A 22,674-nucleotide genomic window follows, 5' to 3' on the forward strand; every position below is an offset into this window, starting at 1 on the left:
TCTCATTTTTATGCAAACAAAACTAAGTTCAAAATCCTGATTTTCTTGCCTCCACATCCCAAGAACAGGGATTATAGGCATGTGCCACCACATCCAGCTCTTACCAAAGGTTTTAGAACTAACATCTGTCCCATGTCTTAAGTTCAACACTTGGTGAGTAAAGCAAAGATAAACGTACTAGTCAGTTCCTAAGCTATTTTTAAGTGGATGGAAAAGGAATTCCTTTTATGATGATGTAGCCCCTAATTCATTAACTGCTACATAACTGGCATTCTAGGAAATCCCATTTAAAAGTTTTTGCTTTTATCTTCAACTTTCTCTGAAAATAGGTGTGACAGATTAAGTAGTACCTTGTGTTTTCTCCTTTACTGTTTTTAAGTGTGTATCTTATAGTAAGAGAGGTAATGTCAAACAATTTCAGAAGAACTGGTATTCCTTACTAAATTGATAAGGTGTAAAATTCTAATGTTAATTATTTAAACATTTTCTGATTCAATTTCAGAGTCACTTCTCAAACTACAGGAACAAAAAACAGGCTAGGCAGTGGTGGCGCACGCCTTTAATCCCAGCACTCAGGAGGCAGAGCCAGGCGGATCTTTGTGAGTTCGAGGCCAACCTGGTCTACTGAGTGAGATCCAGGACAGGCTCCAAAACTACACAGAGAAACGCTGCCTGAAAAACCAAAACCAGAAAAAAAAAGAAAAAAAGAAAAATCATTCTGAGGACTGAAAGAAAAAAAAAAAAACAAAAAACACCTCACATGGCAGAGCTCAATGAAACTTGATCATCTACCTCTCAAACATACCAAAGTAAAAACCCACATCAAGGTCCACAGGAAACACATTGAGATGACTCTAACATGAGAGTAAAATAAATCAATTGTGTTTTATTATAAAATATTTCCTACTGTTCAAAGCTAGAGCATAGTACTCAATGATAAATCACTTCCAGAACTTGAGCTCATATAAAGTCAATGAAAGCTAATTTAATCCTAATTATTAATAGGCTACTCACTGTTAATTCATCTTCATCAGAATTGAAGAGGTTATCAAGGTCAGTATAAGAGACAGCCAGATCTGAGTCATAAATCAAACTAGTTGATGGAGGACGGGCATGATTAGTAGGACGTGGAGCATCTACATACGACAATCAGAAAAAAATACACTGAAAACTCAACTACTGGACAAGTAGTAGTCCACTTATCTAAGATAGATATAAAACCTAATGTTTATCAATACAACTATGCAACATGAACTGTTCATAGTCCCTTATTTAAAATCTGAGCAATTTTTCTTAGAAATAAAGTTTTAAATAAACAATAGTACTTTCCTCCCAAAAGTTGCGTAATCTATACCATTGTTAAACTCTGTACATAAATCATAAAAGTATGTTACTAGAATGGGAGAAATAAAGATACACTTTTTCTTTTTGTGTATAGTATGTGTGTGATGTGATTGAATATACACATATTCACAGGTACCTATGCACACATATATGCATATATGTAGAGGTTGACACAAGGTATCTGCCTAAGTTGCCTCCTAACTCTCCCTTGAACCTAGAGCTCACTGATTCAGTGAGTTTAGCTATCTAGGTTTCTCTAGGAATTCCCATGCTACGAATAGTCAGGCCCCGTCACACCTGCCCAACATTTATGTGGCTACTGAGGGTCCCACTCTGGTTCTTATGTCTGCATAGCAAGCAATCACAAGCAAGCCATCCACCCAACCCTTACCTTTGCATTTTCAAACAGATGTATTTACTGTAAGTAAAAAAGGTTGTATGTAGGCCACGCGGTGGTGGAACATGCCTTTAATCCCAGCACTCAGGAGGCAGAGGCAGGCGGATCTCTGTGAGTTCAATGCCAGCCTGGTCTACAGAGAGAGATCCAGGACAGGCACCAAAACTACACAAAGAAACTGTCTCGAAAAAAGAAAAAAGAAAAAAAAAAAAAAACCCAAAAAAAATTGTATGTAAGCATCTAAATAAAGATGATACAATCATTGAATATAAAATTAATTTTGTATGATGAATAAATTCTAGGTATCTGCTATAAAACAATCCTTACACATAACAATATAGCACTATTATTTGTCTAGAGTCTTGATATCATATTTTTTCCTTTTTTATTATTATCTGTATATATGATAATTAGAGGCTGGGAAGGATGGAGGAAAGGAAATAAAAGGATAAAATATAGACACCAAAATAGGATAAAAACTGGACAGAAGAATAGGTTCTAGTGCCTTCAGCATAGAGGCGATTACACTTTACAAACAACTATTTTAACCTATAATCATACATTTTATGAAAAACTAAGAGAAGCTTTAAGGCTCCTAATACACTGAAATAAAGAAACAGAAATACAAAGTACCCTGACTTGGGTGATACATATGAGATACATGTAAGGAAACATACTGTACCACACATACACACAGAATAATTACTTTTTTGGGGGGGCGGGGGAGTTGGTTTTTTCGAGACAGAGTTTCTCTGCGTAGTTTTGGTGCCTGTCCTGGATCTCGCTCTGTAGACCAGGCTGCATGTTTATTTTTTTTAAGAGCACAGACATCTTGACCACAAATGCATGGATTTACTTCTAGACCCTCTACTCTGGTATAATGGTCAATGTGCCTTTTTGTTCTTTTTTCTTTTTTCTTTTTTTTTTTTTATGGTTTTTCGAGACGGGGTTTTTCTGTATAGCTTTGGAGCTGTCCTGGAACTCACTCTGTAGATTAGACTGGCCTCGAAATCACAGAGATCCACCTGCCACTGCCTCCCAAGTGCTGGGATTAAAGGCATGTGCTACCACCGGCCAGCTAATATGCCATTTTTCCTTAATGCCAGTACCATACTATTATTATCTGTATAATATGTTTTGAAAACAGACAATAAAATAAGCTCTTTTTTTTTGAGACAGGGTTTCTCTGTGTGGCCCTATCTGTCCCAAGACTCACTCTGCAGACCAGGCTGGCCTCAAACTCAAGAGATCCATCTGTCTCTGTCTCCAGAATGCTGGAATTAAAGGTGTGGGCCACCACCTGCCCAGCTAATAAATGGCTTTTTTACTGAGAAGAGGGGAAGTAAGAATCTTGTTATGTACACTGGACTAGTCCTGTGTCAACCTCCTGAGTGTTGGACTTCAGGCATATACTACAGAACCTGACTCAGCACCCATCTTTTTGCTCAATATCACACTGGATACCCAAGTTCTTTTGAGCCTCAATACAAATTCCAGGACTTTATCTCTGTACAACATGCCACTGGAATTTGATAAGGACTGCTTCACTAAAGAAACAAGTTACCACCAACACTCAGAGCTGTCAGCCACTAAACTGCCTTATCAAAGACCACCTGCTCCTTCTTTACATGGACTTTTTTCCTTATTCTCATATTTGTTATTCTCAAAATATTTTTAAAAATTGCCTTCAAAAAAGACATACCAAAAGATAAATTGTGCTACTTGAAAGTTTAATGTATATTATTCTGACTAAGGTTAATAGCATGTTTAATGCACTAAGAAAACCAATCTTTGTATTTTCATTACAAAAAAAAAAGTACTTACAGGGGGTGATACGTATTAAACAGCTTGACTTAGCACTCTAAAATATCCACAGAAAGCAACAAACCATACATCATATATATACATATATAAATTACATATACTTTCACACAGGCCAGATACTTTCAAAGGACTCTGAATACTGTATCTCTATTGTCTACAAAATAAAAATATGCTGAACTGCTAGGAGGTGGTGGCACATGACTTTAATTCTAGCCCTCAGGAATCAAAGGCAGGCGAATCTCTGAGTTTTTAAGGCCAGCCTGGTCTATCTACAGAGCTAGTTCCAGGACACCCAAGGCTACACAGAGAAACCCAAGGGGGGGGAGGGGGGCAATGCTGAACAGCATCAGAAAAATAATTCTTGGTTGGGCATGGTGACACTTGATAGAATCCCAGTATTCAGGAGGTAAATGCATTAGAATAAGGAGTCTAAGGAGTTCAATACAGACTCCAGCACATAAGGCCAGGCTACATGAGATCATGTCACCAAAATATTAAAAACAAAGCAAAACAAATAAAGTCGAAAAAAAGAAAATGTTCTCCTATGCATGTGAGACTTAAGAAGAATCAAAACTTTTTATATGTTTAATTTAAAAAGTGAGTTCTTAGTCAGGTGGTGGTGGCTTTTAATCCCAGCACTCGGGAAGCAGAGACAGGCGGATCTCTGGGTTCGAGGCCAGCCTGGTCTACAAAGCGAATTCCAGGACAGCCAGGGACACACAGAGAAACCTTGTCTTGAAATCAAAAACAAAACAAAAAGTGAGTTCTTTGGACAGGTATGGTGGCACATCCACAATCCAAGTGACACTCAGGTGCTCAAAAGTGAAGATCACCACAGCTCAGCTTGGACCGCATATAAAGAAACTGTCTTAAAAAAAAAAAAAAAAAGAAGGCTGGGCGGTGGTGGCGCACGCCTTTAATCCCAGCACTCGGGAGGCAGAGGCAGGCGGATTTCTGTGAGTTCGAGGCCAGCCTGGGCTACCAAGTGAGTCCCAGGAAAGGCGCAAAGCTACACAGAGAAACCCTGTCTCAAAAAACCAAAAAAAAAAAAAAAAAAAAAGAAGAAGAAACTGTCTTAAAACAAACAAAAGCCAAAACAAAAACACCTCAAAACAAAACAAAAATACCAACCCCTAGAAATTGAGTTTTCAGATCAGAGAGATCCTTAAGCAATGATCTGATCTTATCTACATACTTCATAAGACCTATTTCTATCTGTAAAAGGAATAAAATATTCCAACAATTTACACTTGATCTTTGTTAGCCAAAAAACCAAGAAGTGATACATCTCAATTTCTAACAGAATTTTTATCATCTGAACTTGCTTCTTCACACACAAGATTAACTATAAATCTAACCAATGAAACATAAATTATGAAAAAAGATTATTCACAATCCAAAAGAGTCACAGCAGGCTAAGCAGTAGTGAATGCAAAAGTCATGATTAGAAAAAAAGTTTTACCTTGCTTCGAGGGACTAAATAACGACATAGCATCTTCTTCATGTGATAACACTGTCACAGTAGATGTCCCATCTTCCACCTGAAAATAATATATATTATTAGAATAACAATATGTATTAGGCTATGGCATATATTTTACCAACAACAAAAATCTACCAATTCTTGAGTAGCTATGTGTCAAGCATTCTTATAGATGTACTATACACATGACCTCTAATTCTTGCCTTAATTTGGAGTCAGGGAGTTAACTTTGGAAACAATGTCTCACATCCATCAGGCTGGCCTCACATTTGTCATCTTCCTGCCACAGCCTCCCATGTACTGGACTAGAAAGCATGCACCACTACACTTGGCTTGTCACTCTTCTCTACTGCTTAGTTTGGTTTGTTTGAGTTTTTGGTTTGTTTTGAGACAGGACCTCACTATGTAGCCCTGGCCAGCCAGGAACTTGCCATGTAGATCAGGCTGGTCTCAGATTCAGAGAGATCTTCCTGCCTCACCCTCCTGAGTGCTAGAACTAAAGGTGTACGCCATTAAGCCCAGCTATCAATAATTCTTACAGTAAACAATTAGTGAGCTCACTTTACAGATAAATTTAACTCACAGGGATGCTAAGGACTCTGTCCCAAGAATCATGCCCAACAGTGGCAATTGAAACTTTGACATACTACAAATTTCCCAGGTCTGCTAACTTTGAATTGTAAGTATATTCTTCCCAGATACTAACAAAAGGACAAAACTAAGTAGCTGGCATATAGTCCAGCTAAGTAAAACTATGAAGTTAACTGTTTTGTACTAAACATTATTGGATCACTGAATAAATTTAATTTTCAATGCTTACATTTTATATTTACTACCCAATTCCTAATAGTTATTTTTTTACCTACCAGATCATTTAGTAGGTGACTTAAAAATTTTAACCATATGCATACTTTTAGTTACATTTTATTTGTATGTGTGTGCCACATGTCTGTGTGCCACACCATGAGTGTAGAGCTCAAAGAACAACATGAAGATGTCTTTTTCCATCATGTAGGACCCAGGGATTGAACTCAGATTCTCAGGATAGGTAGTAGGCATCTTTACCCACTGAGCCATCTCTCCAGCCCCAGATGAGTATTTTCATTACCTGTTCTTTACTTTTAAGAAGGTAATTTTCCAGCACTCGGGAGGCAGAGCCAGGCGGATCTCTGTGAGTTCGAGGCCAGCCTGGGCTACCAAGCGAGTTCCAGGAAAGGCGCAAAGCTACACAGGGAAACCCTGTCTCAAAAAACCAAAAAAAAAAAAAAAAAAGGTAATTTTCCTAAATCACATACCCAAAAATATCCTGCATTTTTTAAAACCTAGTATGAAAATAGTGTACCTAAATGTTCTAATTCTAATTTTGACCAAAGTTAATATACTCTCCAATTTGAAAATCTAAAAAAAAAAAAAATTTTTTTAAAGATTTATTTATTATGTAAATAGTGTTCTGTCTGCATGTATGCCTGCAGGCCAGAAGAGGGTACCAGATCTCATTAGAAATAGTTGTGAGCCATCACGTGGTTGCTAGGAATTAACTCAGGACCTCTGGAAAACAGCAGTGCTCTTAACCTCTGAGCCATCTCTCCAGCCCACTCCCAGCCCCCCAAAAAACTCTTTCCATCATCAGAAACTAACCAAAAGTGTGTCATATGCCTGATTTGCCTATGGTAGAGGACACATACATCTACATAAAGATGATTCATCTTTCTATTCTGGAAGAATAAATGGAGTGGGGACAGAGATCCAGCTCAGAGATAGAGTGCTTGCCTAGCATGCACAAGGCCATATGTTTAGTAACCAGCACCACCAAAAACAAAGGAATGAATGAGTGTGGCGCCGAGCGCCCAAGTGCACTGCAGTGTGCACACTGGTAGGACAGCATCGCTCCTACTCACCTTGTGTTTCTTCCCAGCTTCTCTCTCCATATTTTGTCTATCTTTCTTATCAGTAAAAATGAATTCCTCATCCCCTTCAACAAATGCATATGGATCAATTTTAGGTTCTTGTTCTGCATCAGATGCTATTGCTGAAAGATACTGATTTTTAATTTGATATTGCTGTACTATTTCATCAGAAACTTTTAAAGGTTTCTTACACTGCACCATTAACCTGTACAAAAAAACAAAATTAGAAAATTAATATTTGTTATCCAAAAGAACATTTGAAAATTCTAAAACAACTTAAATGTCATTAAGTTTTCAGAATTACTTGTAGTATTTGCCCTATAATTTCTAATTTTATAAATGAAACTGAGGTCATGTGATTTATTATAATATCAATTTTAACAACAGAGAAATGGAACTAAAATCCATGTCTATCCATATATAGACCTTCACCAGAACAAGGCACCTTTCAGTCACTCGCCTGTCCTCCAGTCATCAAGCACAGTGACTTGTCCAAAGCCTGGTACTGAGAAGGAATCTTAACTATCAACTACAAACGGCCAGTTACTCTCCAAGTGTGAGTTTCATTCACAAGATACTGTCATATAATTTGTACAAGGAAAGTAATTACTCTTTTTCTTGTTGCCATGAATAGAAAATCACTAGCATGGCTAATAAGGTTCTTTAAAACTTCCAAATTCCTGTTCTCTCAGGTTTACAAACCTCGTCTTCAAGTTGTCAGAACAATGGCACCCAAGCTTTTAGTCAGAACTTTTTCAAAATCCTGCAAAAACTACTTCACTCTGAATACAACACCAAAATCAATAATACCCAAGCCAAATAGATACATCTTAATCTTAAAGTTTTAAAGGCCTTGTTTCTACTTCATGAGAATAACATTAATACTATTAATAATGAGGTCAACAAAGCAAATAAAAGCACTAGGCCAAAAGGTAATTCAGTTTCCTTCCAGTGCAACCAATTTGTATATGATCAGTCTCCTGGTTCAACACAGTGACTGAAAAGAATGTATGTTTCCACTACCACTCTAATAAAACAAGAAAAGCACACAAAACAAAAGACAGCAGAGAAATTCAAAAGACAAAGAAGCAGAAACTAACAAATCAAAGAAATCTAAGCCTTAGATTTTAAGGCTAAGAGTATAGCCACAAAAAGCAGGACACAGTGCAAACTCTTTAAAGTATCAGGATTCATACTTCTGAACAGCAATGTACTCACTGTTTACATTCCAGACCAGAGTTTGAATACAAAAATCACTAACATGGTTAATAAGCTGCTTTAAAACTTCCAAATTCCTGTTCTCTCAGGTTTACAAACCTCAAGTCCTCAAGCTGTCATAATAATGGCACCCAAGCTTCTAGTCAGAACACTTTCAAAATCCTGCAAAAACTACTTCACTCTGAATACACCACCAAAATCTATAATACCCAAGCCAAGTCTCCCGCGATCTCGCTCTTCTTTTCCTCTCCAACTTCATCTGCTTCATATTCCCTCTCACCCTATCTCCCTCGTTTCCAGTGGCTTCCTTGATGCTCCTCACACAGGACAGACACAATCCTGACTGTTTCCTTGTTTGCAACATTTGTCGGTCTGTTTCCTTTACTTCCTTCAATTCTTTGTTGAAATGTCACCTTCTCTGAACCTGATTATAGCCACTATATTTAAAAATTGTATTATGCCACCTGCCTAAGCACTAATGCTTCTCACCCTGCTCTGTAGCCTGCCCCTCTGGTGGCACTTATCATCGAACATATTATATAATTCATTACAACTTCATAACTGTCATTCTCATTAGAATAGAAGCCCTACCACGTCTGAGATCTTTTCTTTGTTCACTGAATCATCTCTAATACTGAAAGTGTCAAGATACAAGACAGGTAGTTAATAAATATTTGATAATAAAATGAGAGGTAAAAAAAGAGAAAACTAAGATAGTTGTCATTACTGATCCTAAAAACAGAATATCCCGTACTATAAAATAAGCCATTCTTATACAGTAGAAAGTACTGAGACAGGCATGAGTACACTGGCAATACCAGCACTCAGGCCAGCCTAAACTAAAAACTGAGATCCTATCTCAATAAACACCCTTAACACACACCACAGGAAAAACAAGTACTGATGCCACTGATTATCTGTTCTGAATGAGCAGTAAGTTATTACCCAGTTCCATGAATGACATCAAACCTCAACCTATTATTGATGCCCAGCACTAGCTCTACTTGGTTCCCTACAGAGTGAAACAGGGGCCATCAAAATAAAAACCAGTGTTTTCTAAATGTTTTATCAGATGTTCAAGCATATACTACTATTCTAAACATAAACTAACCACCAAAACTAACATTCCAAGTGTACAGTTTCCTAAAATCATACTGATAACACAAATGTCAATGGAGATATATTAATTACTCATTACAATAGTTCTTTCTATAAACAGATGAACTTTTATATGTAAAAAGTAACTCGACCTCATCACACCAGATCTTGAATAACTTGGCTGAAAACTGCTGAATATGCTAATATGAATATTTGAACATAGTACTACTTTTCTTTGTTATGGTCTTTCTTAGTAAAAATAACCTTCTATGATAGGATATAGAGGGTAATCTCTAAGTGATTAGAATTAGTTAGCAAGAAATAGTTTGCCAAGGTCCCTTAGTGGGGCAAAGATACAGATGAAAAATTTAAGCACTAAACTATTCATCTTCCAATACCTACCCAAATGGTAAAGCATTAAAATCCCTCCCGCACCTAGACTGAATGACACTACAGATCTGTGAAGGTGAACAACAAATCAGCTCTTTCATATTAAGCCATCCTCTGGCAGAAGCTTAAAAATTGCCAAACTGTTTAAATACATAATTATGAAACTAGTGCGCAGTAACATTATTAAAAGGATGAACCTACTGCACAGAGCTCTATTAAGAATAAAAAAGAGTAAACCAAGTCTACTGCCAAAAGACAACTTTTGTTATTTTATTGAAGTGATCTTGGGGACATTGGCATATGCAAAGATCTTAAATGTAGTCATTTATATCAAGTCACAATAAAGTTAATATAAAATAACATTTGTACATCAGTCTATATTAAAATCTTAATGAAAGTGTAACCTCTCAAGTGCCAGATTCAAACAAATTATCATGTCTCTATCCAAATATACAGTACACAGAAGCTTTTATGACTATAAATAACACCTCTCCTTTCCTAAAAGGAACTTTATTTCACATGTAGCCAAATTCCTAACTATAAAGATAATTTCAATTAGATACAAAGCTACACACAGCTGGAAGATTGGGTACAGTAGTAACAGGAAGCAATGAAAAGCCCAAACTACAGAATAAATTGCCTTTATGGTTTTCATTAATTGTATCTCCTCCCTTTCCCTAAGAAAACAGCACACTCTTTGATATGTACTCACATAAAATTTAGCATATACTTTTATGCTTTATTCAAAAGAATTCTTCCATCAAGGTTTGACAATATGCATTGACAATTATAGGAAAAAAAGCTATAGAAGGAAATGTTAAAAACAGAAAAACTGAATTATCTCAAAATCCTCCCACTTTCTTTAACTGGTACTATCCCTAGTACCATCTCCATATTCAGAAGCAATCCTCGAGCTGTCAAAAGTATGACTTTATTGCATTAACAAAAAAAAAAAAAAAAAAGCAAACAGAATTCTTCTCAAAAGGTCTGAGTACAGTCAAATCAAAACAAGTTTATTTCATCACAGGCTTCCTTCCATGAAACAAAGGTATTCAAAACTACCTTGCAGAGATCAAATAATGCATCTTGTAACTATATACATACAATAACTATCTGGTGGCTCTAATATAACACAGGAGTTCTACTGATGAATATAACTAAGAGATTCTAATGTATCATAACTATAGAACAAAATGTGAAGAGTTAGGGTCAAGCAGTTTCCTTCGCTCAGTTTAGAAACTGCATCTAAACAAAAATAGCAGGTTGTTTTAAGCATCCACAAATTCCATTAAAACAAGCTAAATCCATGAAAAAGAATTTAAACAACTACATTTCTTGGCAGGAATTTTCCTATTTTTAAAACTTTTTTGTTAGAGCCAGGAGGTGGTGGCATACACCTTTAATCCCAGCACTGGTAGGCAGAGGCAGGTGAATCTCTGAGTTCGAGACCAGCCAGGTCTACAGAGTGAGTTCCAGGACAGCCAGGGCTACACAGAGAAACCCTATCTCGAAAAAAAACAAAACAACAACAACAACAAAAAACCACCTTTTTTGTTAGTTTCTTTTGAGACAGGGCCTCTCTATGTAGCCCTGGCTGTCCTAGAACTTGCCATGTAGACCTGGTTGGCCCCAAACTCAGAGGTCTACCTGCCTCCACCTCCTGAGTGCTGGGATTAAAAAAGTGTGCACCAGAAAGGCAATCTTTACTTTTTAAATCCCTAGGCCAGATGTGGCAGAGCACACGTAGACTACTAGCACTCAGGAGACAAGAGGCAAGCAGGTTCAAAGCCAACAAAACTTCCCTTGTCTCAAAAAAACAACAACAACAACAAAAAAAAAAAACACAATTTAAAAGGTCCTGGCCTCTATTCTAAAACAGATTTAACCATAACTAACGAACTGAAAAAAACTAAGAAGATGGTAGAGATATTTGCCACAGATGTGGACACCTTGCATATGGGATATGCTATGCTGCATCCCCAACTCTCTCTTCCTCCTAGTAAATTTTAACAGATTAGAAAAGGATATTTTTAGCATAGCTCGTGAAAAAGTTTCCACCAAGTGCTACATATACAAGTCTAAGAATATAGCTTTACTGAGAACTGATGAACTATATCCCTCTGTTAGGTACGTGGCCAGAACTACTACAACTGTAGAATACTGGGGCTTGAGCAATGGCCCAGCTGTAAAGAGCACTGGCTCTTCTCCCAGATGATCAAGATTTGATCCCCAGCACCCACAAGACAGCTCACAATCATCTGTAACTCCAGTCCCAGGGAGAACTGATACCCAGTATAAACAGAACAACACTAGAGAATAGAAAAAGCAATGCAACGCTTCTCTCACCCACTTTTCTTTTTTGGGTGGGTGGGGGGTAGCAGGGGCCAGTCTCATGGAGCCCAGAGTAGCCTCTAACTCTCTATGTATTCCTGATCTTCTGGCTTCCACCTCCTTCCTAAGTGTTAAGATTATGCACGGACACCACCAAGCTTGCCTTTGTAAATACAGTTGGGGACTGAACCCAGATGCATGCATGCTAAGCAAGCATCCTTCCAACTGAGCTCATTCACAGACATCATTTACCCACTCATGCAGCATAGTACCACACTTGAAGCACCAACAGTGTAAAACATTTCTTTATACCAAATGGAAAACAGAAGTTCTAAGTTTCTCCTCCAACTGATAATTATCCATGAAGGCAAAGACCTACCTATAAAAGGCAACACTCATAAAGAAAATAATTCTTCAGATGCATTTCTGCCCTATGCTGCCTATGCCTCACCGGTTTATTAATAGCTTAAGACCCATGTTCAAATTGCTGGCATTTCAAACTGAAATCATATTTCTGTAGTGTCCATGTCTTATATGCACATAACTAAGTCGTAAGAGTTAGGACAGATGAACAGTATGTCAATCCCGCTCCTTCAGGCAAACAGGTACTGTTCATATCATCTAATTAGTGACCAAAAGACACAATGCAGAAGATCTTGTATGTATGTATGTATCATATACCTCAAATCTAAAGTTTATAATACATCTAGAGATTCTCTTCTATCACTGTATACAGATTCCCTTTCCTTTATAAGGATATGCTGTTATTTTTTAGCCAGACCTTAACAATTTACCAAGACCTTACTTCTTAAGTTTACCAGTTATTATTTCAATGCACTTCCATTTTGAAAAATTATTCTATCTATAACATCCATATTTCTTCTCATTCTTGCTGTTTCTAATTCCCTAGTGAAAACAAATAATTTGCAGTATGAGCTGTTTAAAAACATGTCTAAACTGCATGCCTTTATTCCCAGCACTTCAGAGGCAGAGGCAGTGGATCTCCTTGAGTTCTACAGAGTTGGTCTACAGAATGAGTTCCAGGACAGCCAGGGCTACACAGACAAACCCTGTCTCTAAATAAAGTAAAATAAAATAAAATAAAATAAATGAGAAAAAGAGAAAGAAAGAAAGAAAGAAAGGAAGGAAGGAAGGAAGGAAGGAAGGAAGGAAGGAAGGAAGGAAGAAAAGAAAAGGTCTAAACTGATTTACTTTCCAAAACAACAGAACAACACAACAACCAAAAATGGAAAGGGGGAAAAAATCGTGCAGGCTGGCAAGATCATGTGAGAAAGTCAGTCTGCTTTATCACTCTCCACCTTATTGCCTTGAGACAGAGTCTCTCACTGAACCTGGAGCTAGGCTGGTAGCCAGCAGGCCCCAGCAATCCTCCTCTCTCCACCTCTAAGAACTATGGGGTTAGAGGTGTGCACAGAGCCATAGTCCCTGGCTTTCTATTATCAGTGTTGAGGACTTAAACTTAAGACCTGCTTGTGAAGTAAGTGTTCTTATTCACTGAGCCACCTCCCTGTATCCCTTTAAAAATTTCTAGCTGGGCATGGTGGCACACACCTTTAATCCCAGCCCTTGAAGCAAAGGCAGGAGGATCTCTCTGAGTCCAAGGCAAGTTTGATCTACAGAACAAGTTCTAGGACAGCTAAGACTACAAAGAGAAATCCTGTCTCAAGAAGCAAACAATCAATCAAAAAAGAATTTCTATGTTCCTACAGAAAGACAATGTTAAAGGGCCAGGCATGATGGCCCAAGATTTTAATCCCAGCATTCTCAGAGGCTGGGGCAGGCAGATCTCTGTGAATTCAAGGCAAACCTGGTCTACATTGTGAGTTCTAGGCCAGCCAGAGTTACATAGTACAGGCTCTATCTCAACACCACCCCCACCCAAAAAAAAAAAAAGGTTGCTGAGATGCCATTAAAAAAAAACCTAATAGTGAATCATAAACTTATTTCAATAAGGGATACTATCTGTCTCTAACTAGTTTTAGCACTTTCTACAATGAGATAATGCTCTTCTGAACAGTATTAATACCAGATACTGAATTACCAAGTCCTTCTAACCAAGACTTACGTTTCAGAGCAACACCAATGACTGAGGCAGATATTTCACAATTCTAAAGAAATAATTAAATACACTTGGCACATTGAATTTAATAACAGTTTTAGAGGTCAAATTTCTGTTAAAAGCCAAATTATTAAATATTTTATGCCAATTCTAACTATATATAAGTTCATTAAGTTGGACAGATTTTTAAGGCTGATTAATTTTGGTATGTGATGTTTCTATTTCTTTGCAAGGCTTTTTTTATAATAAAGAATTTTTAAGGCACATTAAAGCAACATAACACTTGGTGCTGTCTTATGTTTTTGTTGTGGGATACTACCATGTACACTTAAAAGCCTCTTAACAGCATCTCTGGTCTCTGCCTACCCGATGTCAGAAACACACCTTTAGCTTTAACAACTAAAAGTGGACACTGGCAAATGTCACCTGAAACTGGAGCCAGAATTATTGCTATTGCAGTCATAGTTACTGCTATTCCAGTAATTCCAGGTCAAAGGAGAGAACGACAGGCAACAAACATTAATCTCTTACTCTTATTTCTAACCTATCAAATGCAGAACTATTATATTCCATAAATGATTGAGTTAACATAGAAACAAAACCTTAGTTAGTTAACCTTAGGTGATATCTATCATTATGCTACAAAAACAAGGCTTAGAACTGAAGGGGAAATATAAAGTTTACTATCTGCTGTAACAACAAAAAGGATGACATAATTCCACAAAATAAAAATTTAAATTTGTTTAAATAAAACCAACAGTAAACTTTTTATTCAAGTTTTCCCCCTTTTCTATGACTAAGGGGCAAAGGGGAGGGGGTGAGAAATAGGTAGAAGTAGAAACATGCTATGTCCTTAACTTATACAATCACAACCCAGCACCATTCCACTCTGCATGCTGGTTTTCTACATTATGCTTCTTCTCATTTGTATTCAATGAGAATAATGTCAAGTAATTTTATAACAGATTCTGAGGTTAAATGTTATAAGCTTAAGTAGTCAATATATGTGTTTAAAGCTATGGCTAGAATTCTTAGATCTTATGAATATAATGTACCCATAAAAACTCATTCCTGCTGGGCGGCAGTGGTGCACGCCTTTAATTCCAGCACTCGAGAGGCAGAGGCAGGCAGATCTCTCTCTCTCTCTGTGAGTTTGAGGCCAGCCTGATCTACATAGTGAGATCTAGGACAGGCACCAAAACTACAGAGAGAAACCCTGTCTCGAAAAACCAAACAAAAATAAAAAATAAATAAAATATATAAACTCATTCCTAAAATTTTCTAATGTCACCACATTTCTACAATAAGTAAGAAAATCCAACCTGGAAAGGAAACAGTAGTCTAGCCACATTGTCATTTGATTCATCCAAACATCTGTGCATTCTACAATGTGCACAGGATTGCTCTAGGTGTGTTATCTACCTGTATACCCTATGTTTGTGTTAAGAGAAGCACAGCAGTAAACAAGAGTCCTTGCCCTTGTAGAGCTTACATTCTAACAGAGAAAAGACTCCATTAATATACACAATTTCAGATATGGGGATAAATATATTAGCAACAAATTTAAAAAAACAGTATATAGGAGAGGCAGTAATTTAGAAGAGAGAAAATAGACCATAACTTGGACAGAATAATCAGAAAAACTCGCTACAACCTTTACGCAACACCAAATGAGAAGGAGTAAATGGTCCCCTACTCCCTCTAATACAATCTGAATGACCATGAGGCATGAGCTTGGCTTTTTTTTTTTTTTCTTAAGGAAGATGTGGTTAAATCAGAAAGCTAAAAGAAGATAGGGTGAACTTTCCTTAGCAATAGAGGAAATGTACGTGTGAGACTCTCTCTCACCCCAGTCAGAATGGTTATCCAAAAAAAAGGTAAATGGATAAAGTATGGCACATAGTTGGGCATGGTGGCACACATGGTACACAGACATACATTCGAGCAAAACATCCATATATAGAAAGATAAAAGAATATAACGGTGTTTTGCTGGGTGATTTATACCATTAAAAAATTTACATATTAAAACTGTTGGATAGGCCACCTTGGTCTACAGAGTGAGTTCTAGGACAGCCAGGGTAACACAGAAAAATCCTATTTCAAAAATTAAAAAAAAAACAAAACAGGATACTATCCAAAGAAAGAGAATCAGCCACAGGATGGAGAGGGCACAAATAAAGACAATGGGGAGTAGAATAAACAACAAAATATAATGACATATTTATATGAAGATGGCATAATGAGCCAGGCGGTGGTAGCGCACTCCTTTAATCCCAGCACCTGGGAGGCAGAGACAGGCGGATCTCTGTGAGTTCGAGGCCAGCCTGGGCTACAGTGTGAGTTCCAAGAGAGGCACAAAGCAACACAGAGAAACCCTGTCTGGAGGGGAAGATGGCATAATGAAACCTATTACTTTGTATTTAACTTTTTTTAAAAGACTATACTTTCAGGCATCACTTCTATAGTTCACTACTAAAGAAGTTTCTCCAACTGTGTAGATTTCTATAGCTCATTACTAAAGAATTTTATTCAACTGTGTAGAGCACACGAGACCATGAGGAAGAAACAGAGCATTCTCTCTCAAGCATGAAGATGGTTCCAAGTATCATTCCCCAACCCCCGGACCCCTGCCACTGTTACAGAGGAACTGTGTTCAATTGCCAGTATCCACATGGAGATTCACAATCTTATGATCCAATGGCTTCTAAGGGCACTAGGAATGCATGTGTTGTAAGCTAAAATGCCTAATGCATATAAAGCAAAACAAACTTAAAAAAATCACCAAGGACTGGAGCTATGGCTTAGTGACAGACTGCTTGCCTAGCATTCACACAGCACTGGATTTGATGTCCAGCACTGCAGGTAAAACAAAAAGAAAAAAGAAGGATGTGTGCAATCTGAGGCAACTAATAAAATCTAATACATTATGTAACCTTAAGAATATAATAGGGGGCCAGGCGGTGGTGGCACACGCCTTTAATCCCAGCACTCAGGAGGCAGAGCCAGGCGGATCTCTGTGAGTTCGAGGCCAGCCTGGGCTACCAAGTGAGTTCCAGAAAAAGGCGCAAAGCTACACAGAGAAACCCTGTCTCGAAAAACCAAAAATATATATATATATATATAAAATTATATATATAATTTTATATATATATATATAAAATAGGGGGCTAAGGAGATAGCCAATGGTTAAGAACACTGGCTGCTCTTCCAGAGGACCAGGGCTCAATTCCCAGTACCCACACGGCAGTTCACAATTGTCTACAACTCTAGTCCTGGGGATTCAGCACCCTCTTCTGGGTTCTGAGATATTCAGGCACACATGGTGCACAGACATACATTCGAGCAAAACATCCATATATAGAAAGATAAATTTAAAAAAGGAATATAACGGTGTTTTGCTGGGTGATTTATACCATTAAAAAATTTACATATTAAAACTGTTGGATAGGCTAAGAACATATTCCAAGCAATACAGAAAGTAAAGAAAGACCCAAAAGAAAACCAGCTATATTCTGCCCAAAGAATGCCATATTAGTGAACAAAGAAGGCAAACTAGATGTAGAAAGATATCTACAGTGCATTTAATAGTACAGGATTAGTACCAAAAATATGGAAAGAATAAATAAAAATGGAAAAGGAAACCTTAAAATTTAGACAGGTAATTCAGAGACGATGAACATTTTAAATGATGTTTAATCTCACTAGAAATCTACAAACATGCATTAAGATAAGGCCTTGCCAATCTTCATGCAGTCAAAATAATCTTATAATGCCAAGGATTGATGAAAATGAAAATCCACATGATCTCCTGGCTCCTGATGGTATAAATCGTAGGCTAGTGGTTTGAGGAGCAACCTGGCTCTGACCCTTTCATGGAAAATGGACATATCTGATGGTCTGGCAGTTCTTCAGATGTGTTTCCTAAAGAAATTCATATATAAGGAAGTGTGTACCCACCTCCCTCATTCACTGCTACCTACTCTGTTGCTCTGAAAAACAGACAATACGATGTCTATATAAAAGAGGGTAGACAAACTACAGCATATCCACAAGTAACGCAAGATCACAAAGCAATGGTTGAATTAACTAAAGCATAAGGCATGTGGAGAAACAAGTGCCAAACTCAGGACAGGAGAAGGAGTAACAGGAGAGCAGATGACTCTAGTCACAGGTAAAATCCTTTAGCTGGGTGACACTGAAGCTTTTACGTATTATTTTCTCCAGATGTTTATGGCCAAATGGTTTCATAACAGAGAGCTTCCTTCAGAGATAAACATGCTAAAGAAATTATTCAAATTTAATACTTGGAATATCTATTTTCATAAATTCTACCCTGTAAAAAACCCTGGAGTCCTAGCATTAAGAAGTTACATCATCTTTTACTCTTAACTTATAGTAGTGACTATTAAAAAAAAATACATACTCTGTAACTGATGTTACACTTTCCTGTCCAAAAGGTCCAACTGGATCATCCTTGAATTTATCACTTGGAAGTTGAGGTGGTAAAAATTCTACATCTTTTTTCTTTGGGACTTTGTAATACTTCCAGGCTACATTAGCTTCATCTTCTTCCAAGTTTACTGCTGTACCAACATACACGGTAGGTTCTACAGCTTCCTGAAATGGAGGTGGGAAAGACTGGGACAAACTGTCTATCCTATCTTCCATTGGTTTGGTAGGAACCAAGGGATCCGGTGTTGGCATTTGATAAAAATGTTGACTCTGGGGAGTTGAAGGTGTTTTAGTCACTCCTTCATCAACTACATCACACGGATGAGGACTAAGTGGGGGAGGCTGAGGTGAAGTTGCCAGTTCAGTCCCGTGCATCTGTGGGGTCTTTGCAATGTCATTAGTGCGGATGTTGGAGAATCTCACTTGACTATCTGCAGCAGAGACCACAAGTCTTTGGCTGGCTGAGTCTGTGTCCATGCCAATAGCATCACTAATAGATACCCGATGGTGAAAAGGAGTCAAGGGGCGTTTTTGTGGCTTTTCACTCTTTTCTTGCTTCTCATTGGTCTTGTGCTTAGGAAGTACTTGTTGTTGCTGCCCTAAAGATGGTGCCTGTCCTTGTTGCCCAGCATTTCTTGTTTTGAGACTTTTATGCCTGAAAAGTTAAAAAATTAAGTTCAGTTATTCATTTTAAAGTACAACTATTATACAAGCTATGTAAAATAAGACTGAGTCTCTTGAGAGTATGTTTTTCATACACAACTCTAAAATTAGGATGATTTGAATTTAAGACACTTGTTCAGTGATCTTAAGCACAAAAGCATACAGAACAATTCATAAAAGCCAAGTTGGAGGACTAGAGAGATGACACAGTGGTTAAGAGCACAGACTCTAGCAGGACTTGTGTTCAATTCACAACACCCACATGGTGGCTCGCAACCATATTTAACTCCACGTCCAAGAAATCCAATGCCTTTTGCTGGCCTCCACTGGCACCAGGCACATATATGGGACACATACATATATACAGGCAAAGCACTCATGTACATAAAATACATCTTCTAAAAAAATTTTAAGTCCCGCCGGGCGGTGGTGGCGCACGCCTTTAATCCCAGCACTCGGGAGGCAGAGCCAGGCGGATCTCTGTGAGTTCGAGGCCAGCCTGGACTACCAAGTGAGTTCCAGGAAAGGCTCAAAGCTACACAGAGAAACCCTGTCTCGAAAAACAAAAAAAAAAAAAAAAAAAAATTTAAGTCAACTCACTTACACTCACTTAATAGCACTGTGATCAAAAAGCTAATGATTAGCCGGGCAGTGGTGGCGCATGCCTTTAATCCCAGCACTCGGGAGGCAGAGCCAGGCGGATCTCTGTGAGTTCGAGGCCAGCCTGGTCTACAGAACGAGATCCAGAAAAGGCGCAAAGCTACACAGAGAAACCCTGTCTCGAAAAACCAAAAAAAAAAAAAAAAAAAAAAAAGCTAATGATTAGCCTATATCATCTTACTGTCTTAGCATCTCAATAAACACAAACGTCTAGTTAAGATAAAAAAAAAATAAAGAAAATTGAAACTTCTTCATTTGTAAATATACCTGGTATTTCAGAGTTAGTAACTATTAAGAATGGCTTAATAGTCATTAACTATAATACGGCAGTAACTGATTAGACTAGAAAAGTGCTAGAATTGACTGACAGATGGGCCTTTCTACGTTCTCTCAAGATTTGACTACAAAAGGAATCACTTGACTATAAAAGGAAAAGAAATGCTTACAACAGCCTTTTCTTCATCCATGAATCAGTCCTGAACTGAACTGCAGAGGACTCGGGTTCAATTCACAACACAAACGTGGTGGCTCCCAACCAGTTTAACTCCAGTTCCAAAGAATCTAATGCTTTTTCCTGACCTCCACCAGGACCAGGCACACATAAGGTGCACATACATATATATGCAGGCAAAACACTCAGGCACATAAAATATATCTTTTAAAAAATTGTAAGCCTTGGACTTAAACTATTCCTGAAAATCGAGTAATTTTGTTGGGTCTAAGATCTTTCAAAATGAGGCTTCCAAATTCATGATACTTGACATACACTGTATTCTGTTTGTTTCTTTCTTTCTTTTTACACTAAGAAATTATCTTGGCACCAAAACTACACGGAGAAACCCTGTCTCAAAAAAATAAAAAACAAACAAACAAAAAAAAAGAAATTATCTCACAAGGCAATTGAGTATGGAATTTTAAATTCAATATTCATTAAGTTTTCATTCTGGGGAGCTACCCAGAAAGAACACAGCAACAGTAGCACAGGCCTCTGTGAGACGACAGCCTGACTACCTGGTCAACCCTGGAGATCCACATAGTGGAAGGAAGAGTCAACATGCTGTCTTGTGCGCCACATGCTCACAGCTGCATGTGCATGCCGCCTCCAACACACAAATGTATCAACTCAAAATTCTAAGAAGATGTCAAGTATTTTTTTTCAAAGACATTTCTGATAAAGGAACATTCTAAAATATTCATTCCTACAAAGTCTGGGACATCTTAGGGGATGTTATCAAAGAAAACATGACCTATAACTAAAGGATAGAAAGAAACCAAATCCCCATTACCCAAATACCAGAATCAAAAACACTGTATGAAATCATACACCAATATTCTTCAAGAACACAATATTCTATCTCAAGACCCAGCCATACCACTCTTGGGCATATACCCAAGGAATGCTGATTCATACCACAAAGATACATGCTCAGCTATGTTGATAGCAGCACTATTTGTAATAGCCAGAACCTGGAAACAACCTAGATGCCTGTCAACTGAAGAATGGATTAAGAAAATGTGGTACATATACACAATGGAGTACTACTCAGCAGAGAAAAACAATGAAAGCATGAAATTTGCAGGCAAATGGATGGAACTAGAAAATATCATCCTGAGTGAGGTAACCCAAACCCAGAAGGACAAACATGGTATGTACTCACTCATAAGTTGATTCTAGATATAAAATAAAGAACAATCAGACTACAACCCACAGAACCATGGAGGCTATATATATATAGCATGGGGACCCCAGCACGACTGTGGCTTATAATAAATTTTGGTTTTACTCAATTACTGAGCAAGCCTCAATGAAACATTTCACTATTAAGATAATACATACTGTATCAAGCTGATAATAGAAAAATAAATTAATTAATTAATTAATTTTAAAAAAAAAGTACCTAAAATTTTTCTTTTAGAAAATAATGTCTACAAGCTGGGCGGTGGCGGCACACACCTTTAATCCCAGCACTCAGGAGGCAGAGGCAGGTGGATTTCTATGAATTCAAGGCCAGCCTGATCTACAGAGTGAGTTCCAGGACAGGCTCCAAAGCTACAGAGGAATCCTGTTTCGAAAAACCAGAAGGGAAAAAAAAAAAAAAAAAAAAGAGTATAAATGAGTTCTGAACCAAATTTTGGGAGTCTACTTCTTACAAGGCAATAATAAGGACAAGATATCACTGAGGAAATGAAATACATGGTTGTACTTTAGGTATAAGGAATGGGAATAGTAAACAGCCATATTTATTTACTTGGTTATATGAATAAGAAAACTATTAATTACGGCTTAAATATATTACTAGTAATAGCTCTTTACATTGTTGACATTAAATCCTCATCCTGTTGTTCTATACAGATCTTTCCAAAAGTTAGACTTCTTTGGAGAGAATTGTTCTACCATTAATTTCATACTAAACCAAGTGGGTGAATTTTCCAGAGGACCTGTGAACCTCAAGGTATAACAAAGGATCTCTTTAGAGTTTTTCCTATTAGCCTGGAATCCCTCCCTTGGAGTTAAAAACTGAAATTTGCTTTAAGTAGATAAACACTTCACTAGACTACAGTCTGGTAACAAGTGTACTAATCCACCTTACCAATGCAAAAATGCAATTAAAACAATTTTATCCCCCATAACAATAAATAATTCTGAAGATAATTTTCCTATCAATGCAAGAAAACAATTTGTAAAAATATGAATGCCTTAAATTTATGAGTATGAAATGAGTAAAACTGATACTCATTTAAAAGTCACAAGAATTTAAAAAGCCCTTTTGCTCAACTATCACATTACCCACCTAGTTTATTTTCTGCTTAGCATTCACTCCTAA

The 22,674-nt window shown here is 37.5% G+C and overlaps 1 protein-coding gene and 1 pseudogene across 1 annotated transcript in view; one reads left to right on the forward strand and one right to left on the reverse strand.

Annotated features, from left to right (window-relative positions):
* Med13 (mediator complex subunit 13) overlaps positions 1 to 22,674 on the reverse strand; it is a 93,091-nt gene that overhangs the window by 36,916 nt on the left and 33,501 nt on the right. Inside the window, 4 exon segments of the mRNA XM_059271417.1 lie at positions 1,015 to 1,136; positions 5,028 to 5,106; positions 6,947 to 7,160; positions 18,498 to 19,181. Of these exon segments, the coding sequence (XP_059127400.1) occupies positions 1,015 to 1,136; positions 5,028 to 5,106; positions 6,947 to 7,160; positions 18,498 to 19,181 (1,099 nt within the window).
* Positions 16,509 to 16,735, forward strand: LOC131918193 (small nucleolar RNA U3; annotated as a pseudogene).

The sequence above is a fragment of the Peromyscus eremicus genome, chromosome 8a, assembly GCF_949786415.1.
Source record: "Peromyscus eremicus chromosome 8a, PerEre_H2_v1, whole genome shotgun sequence".
NCBI classification, from domain to species: domain Eukaryota; kingdom Metazoa; phylum Chordata; class Mammalia; order Rodentia; family Cricetidae; genus Peromyscus; species Peromyscus eremicus.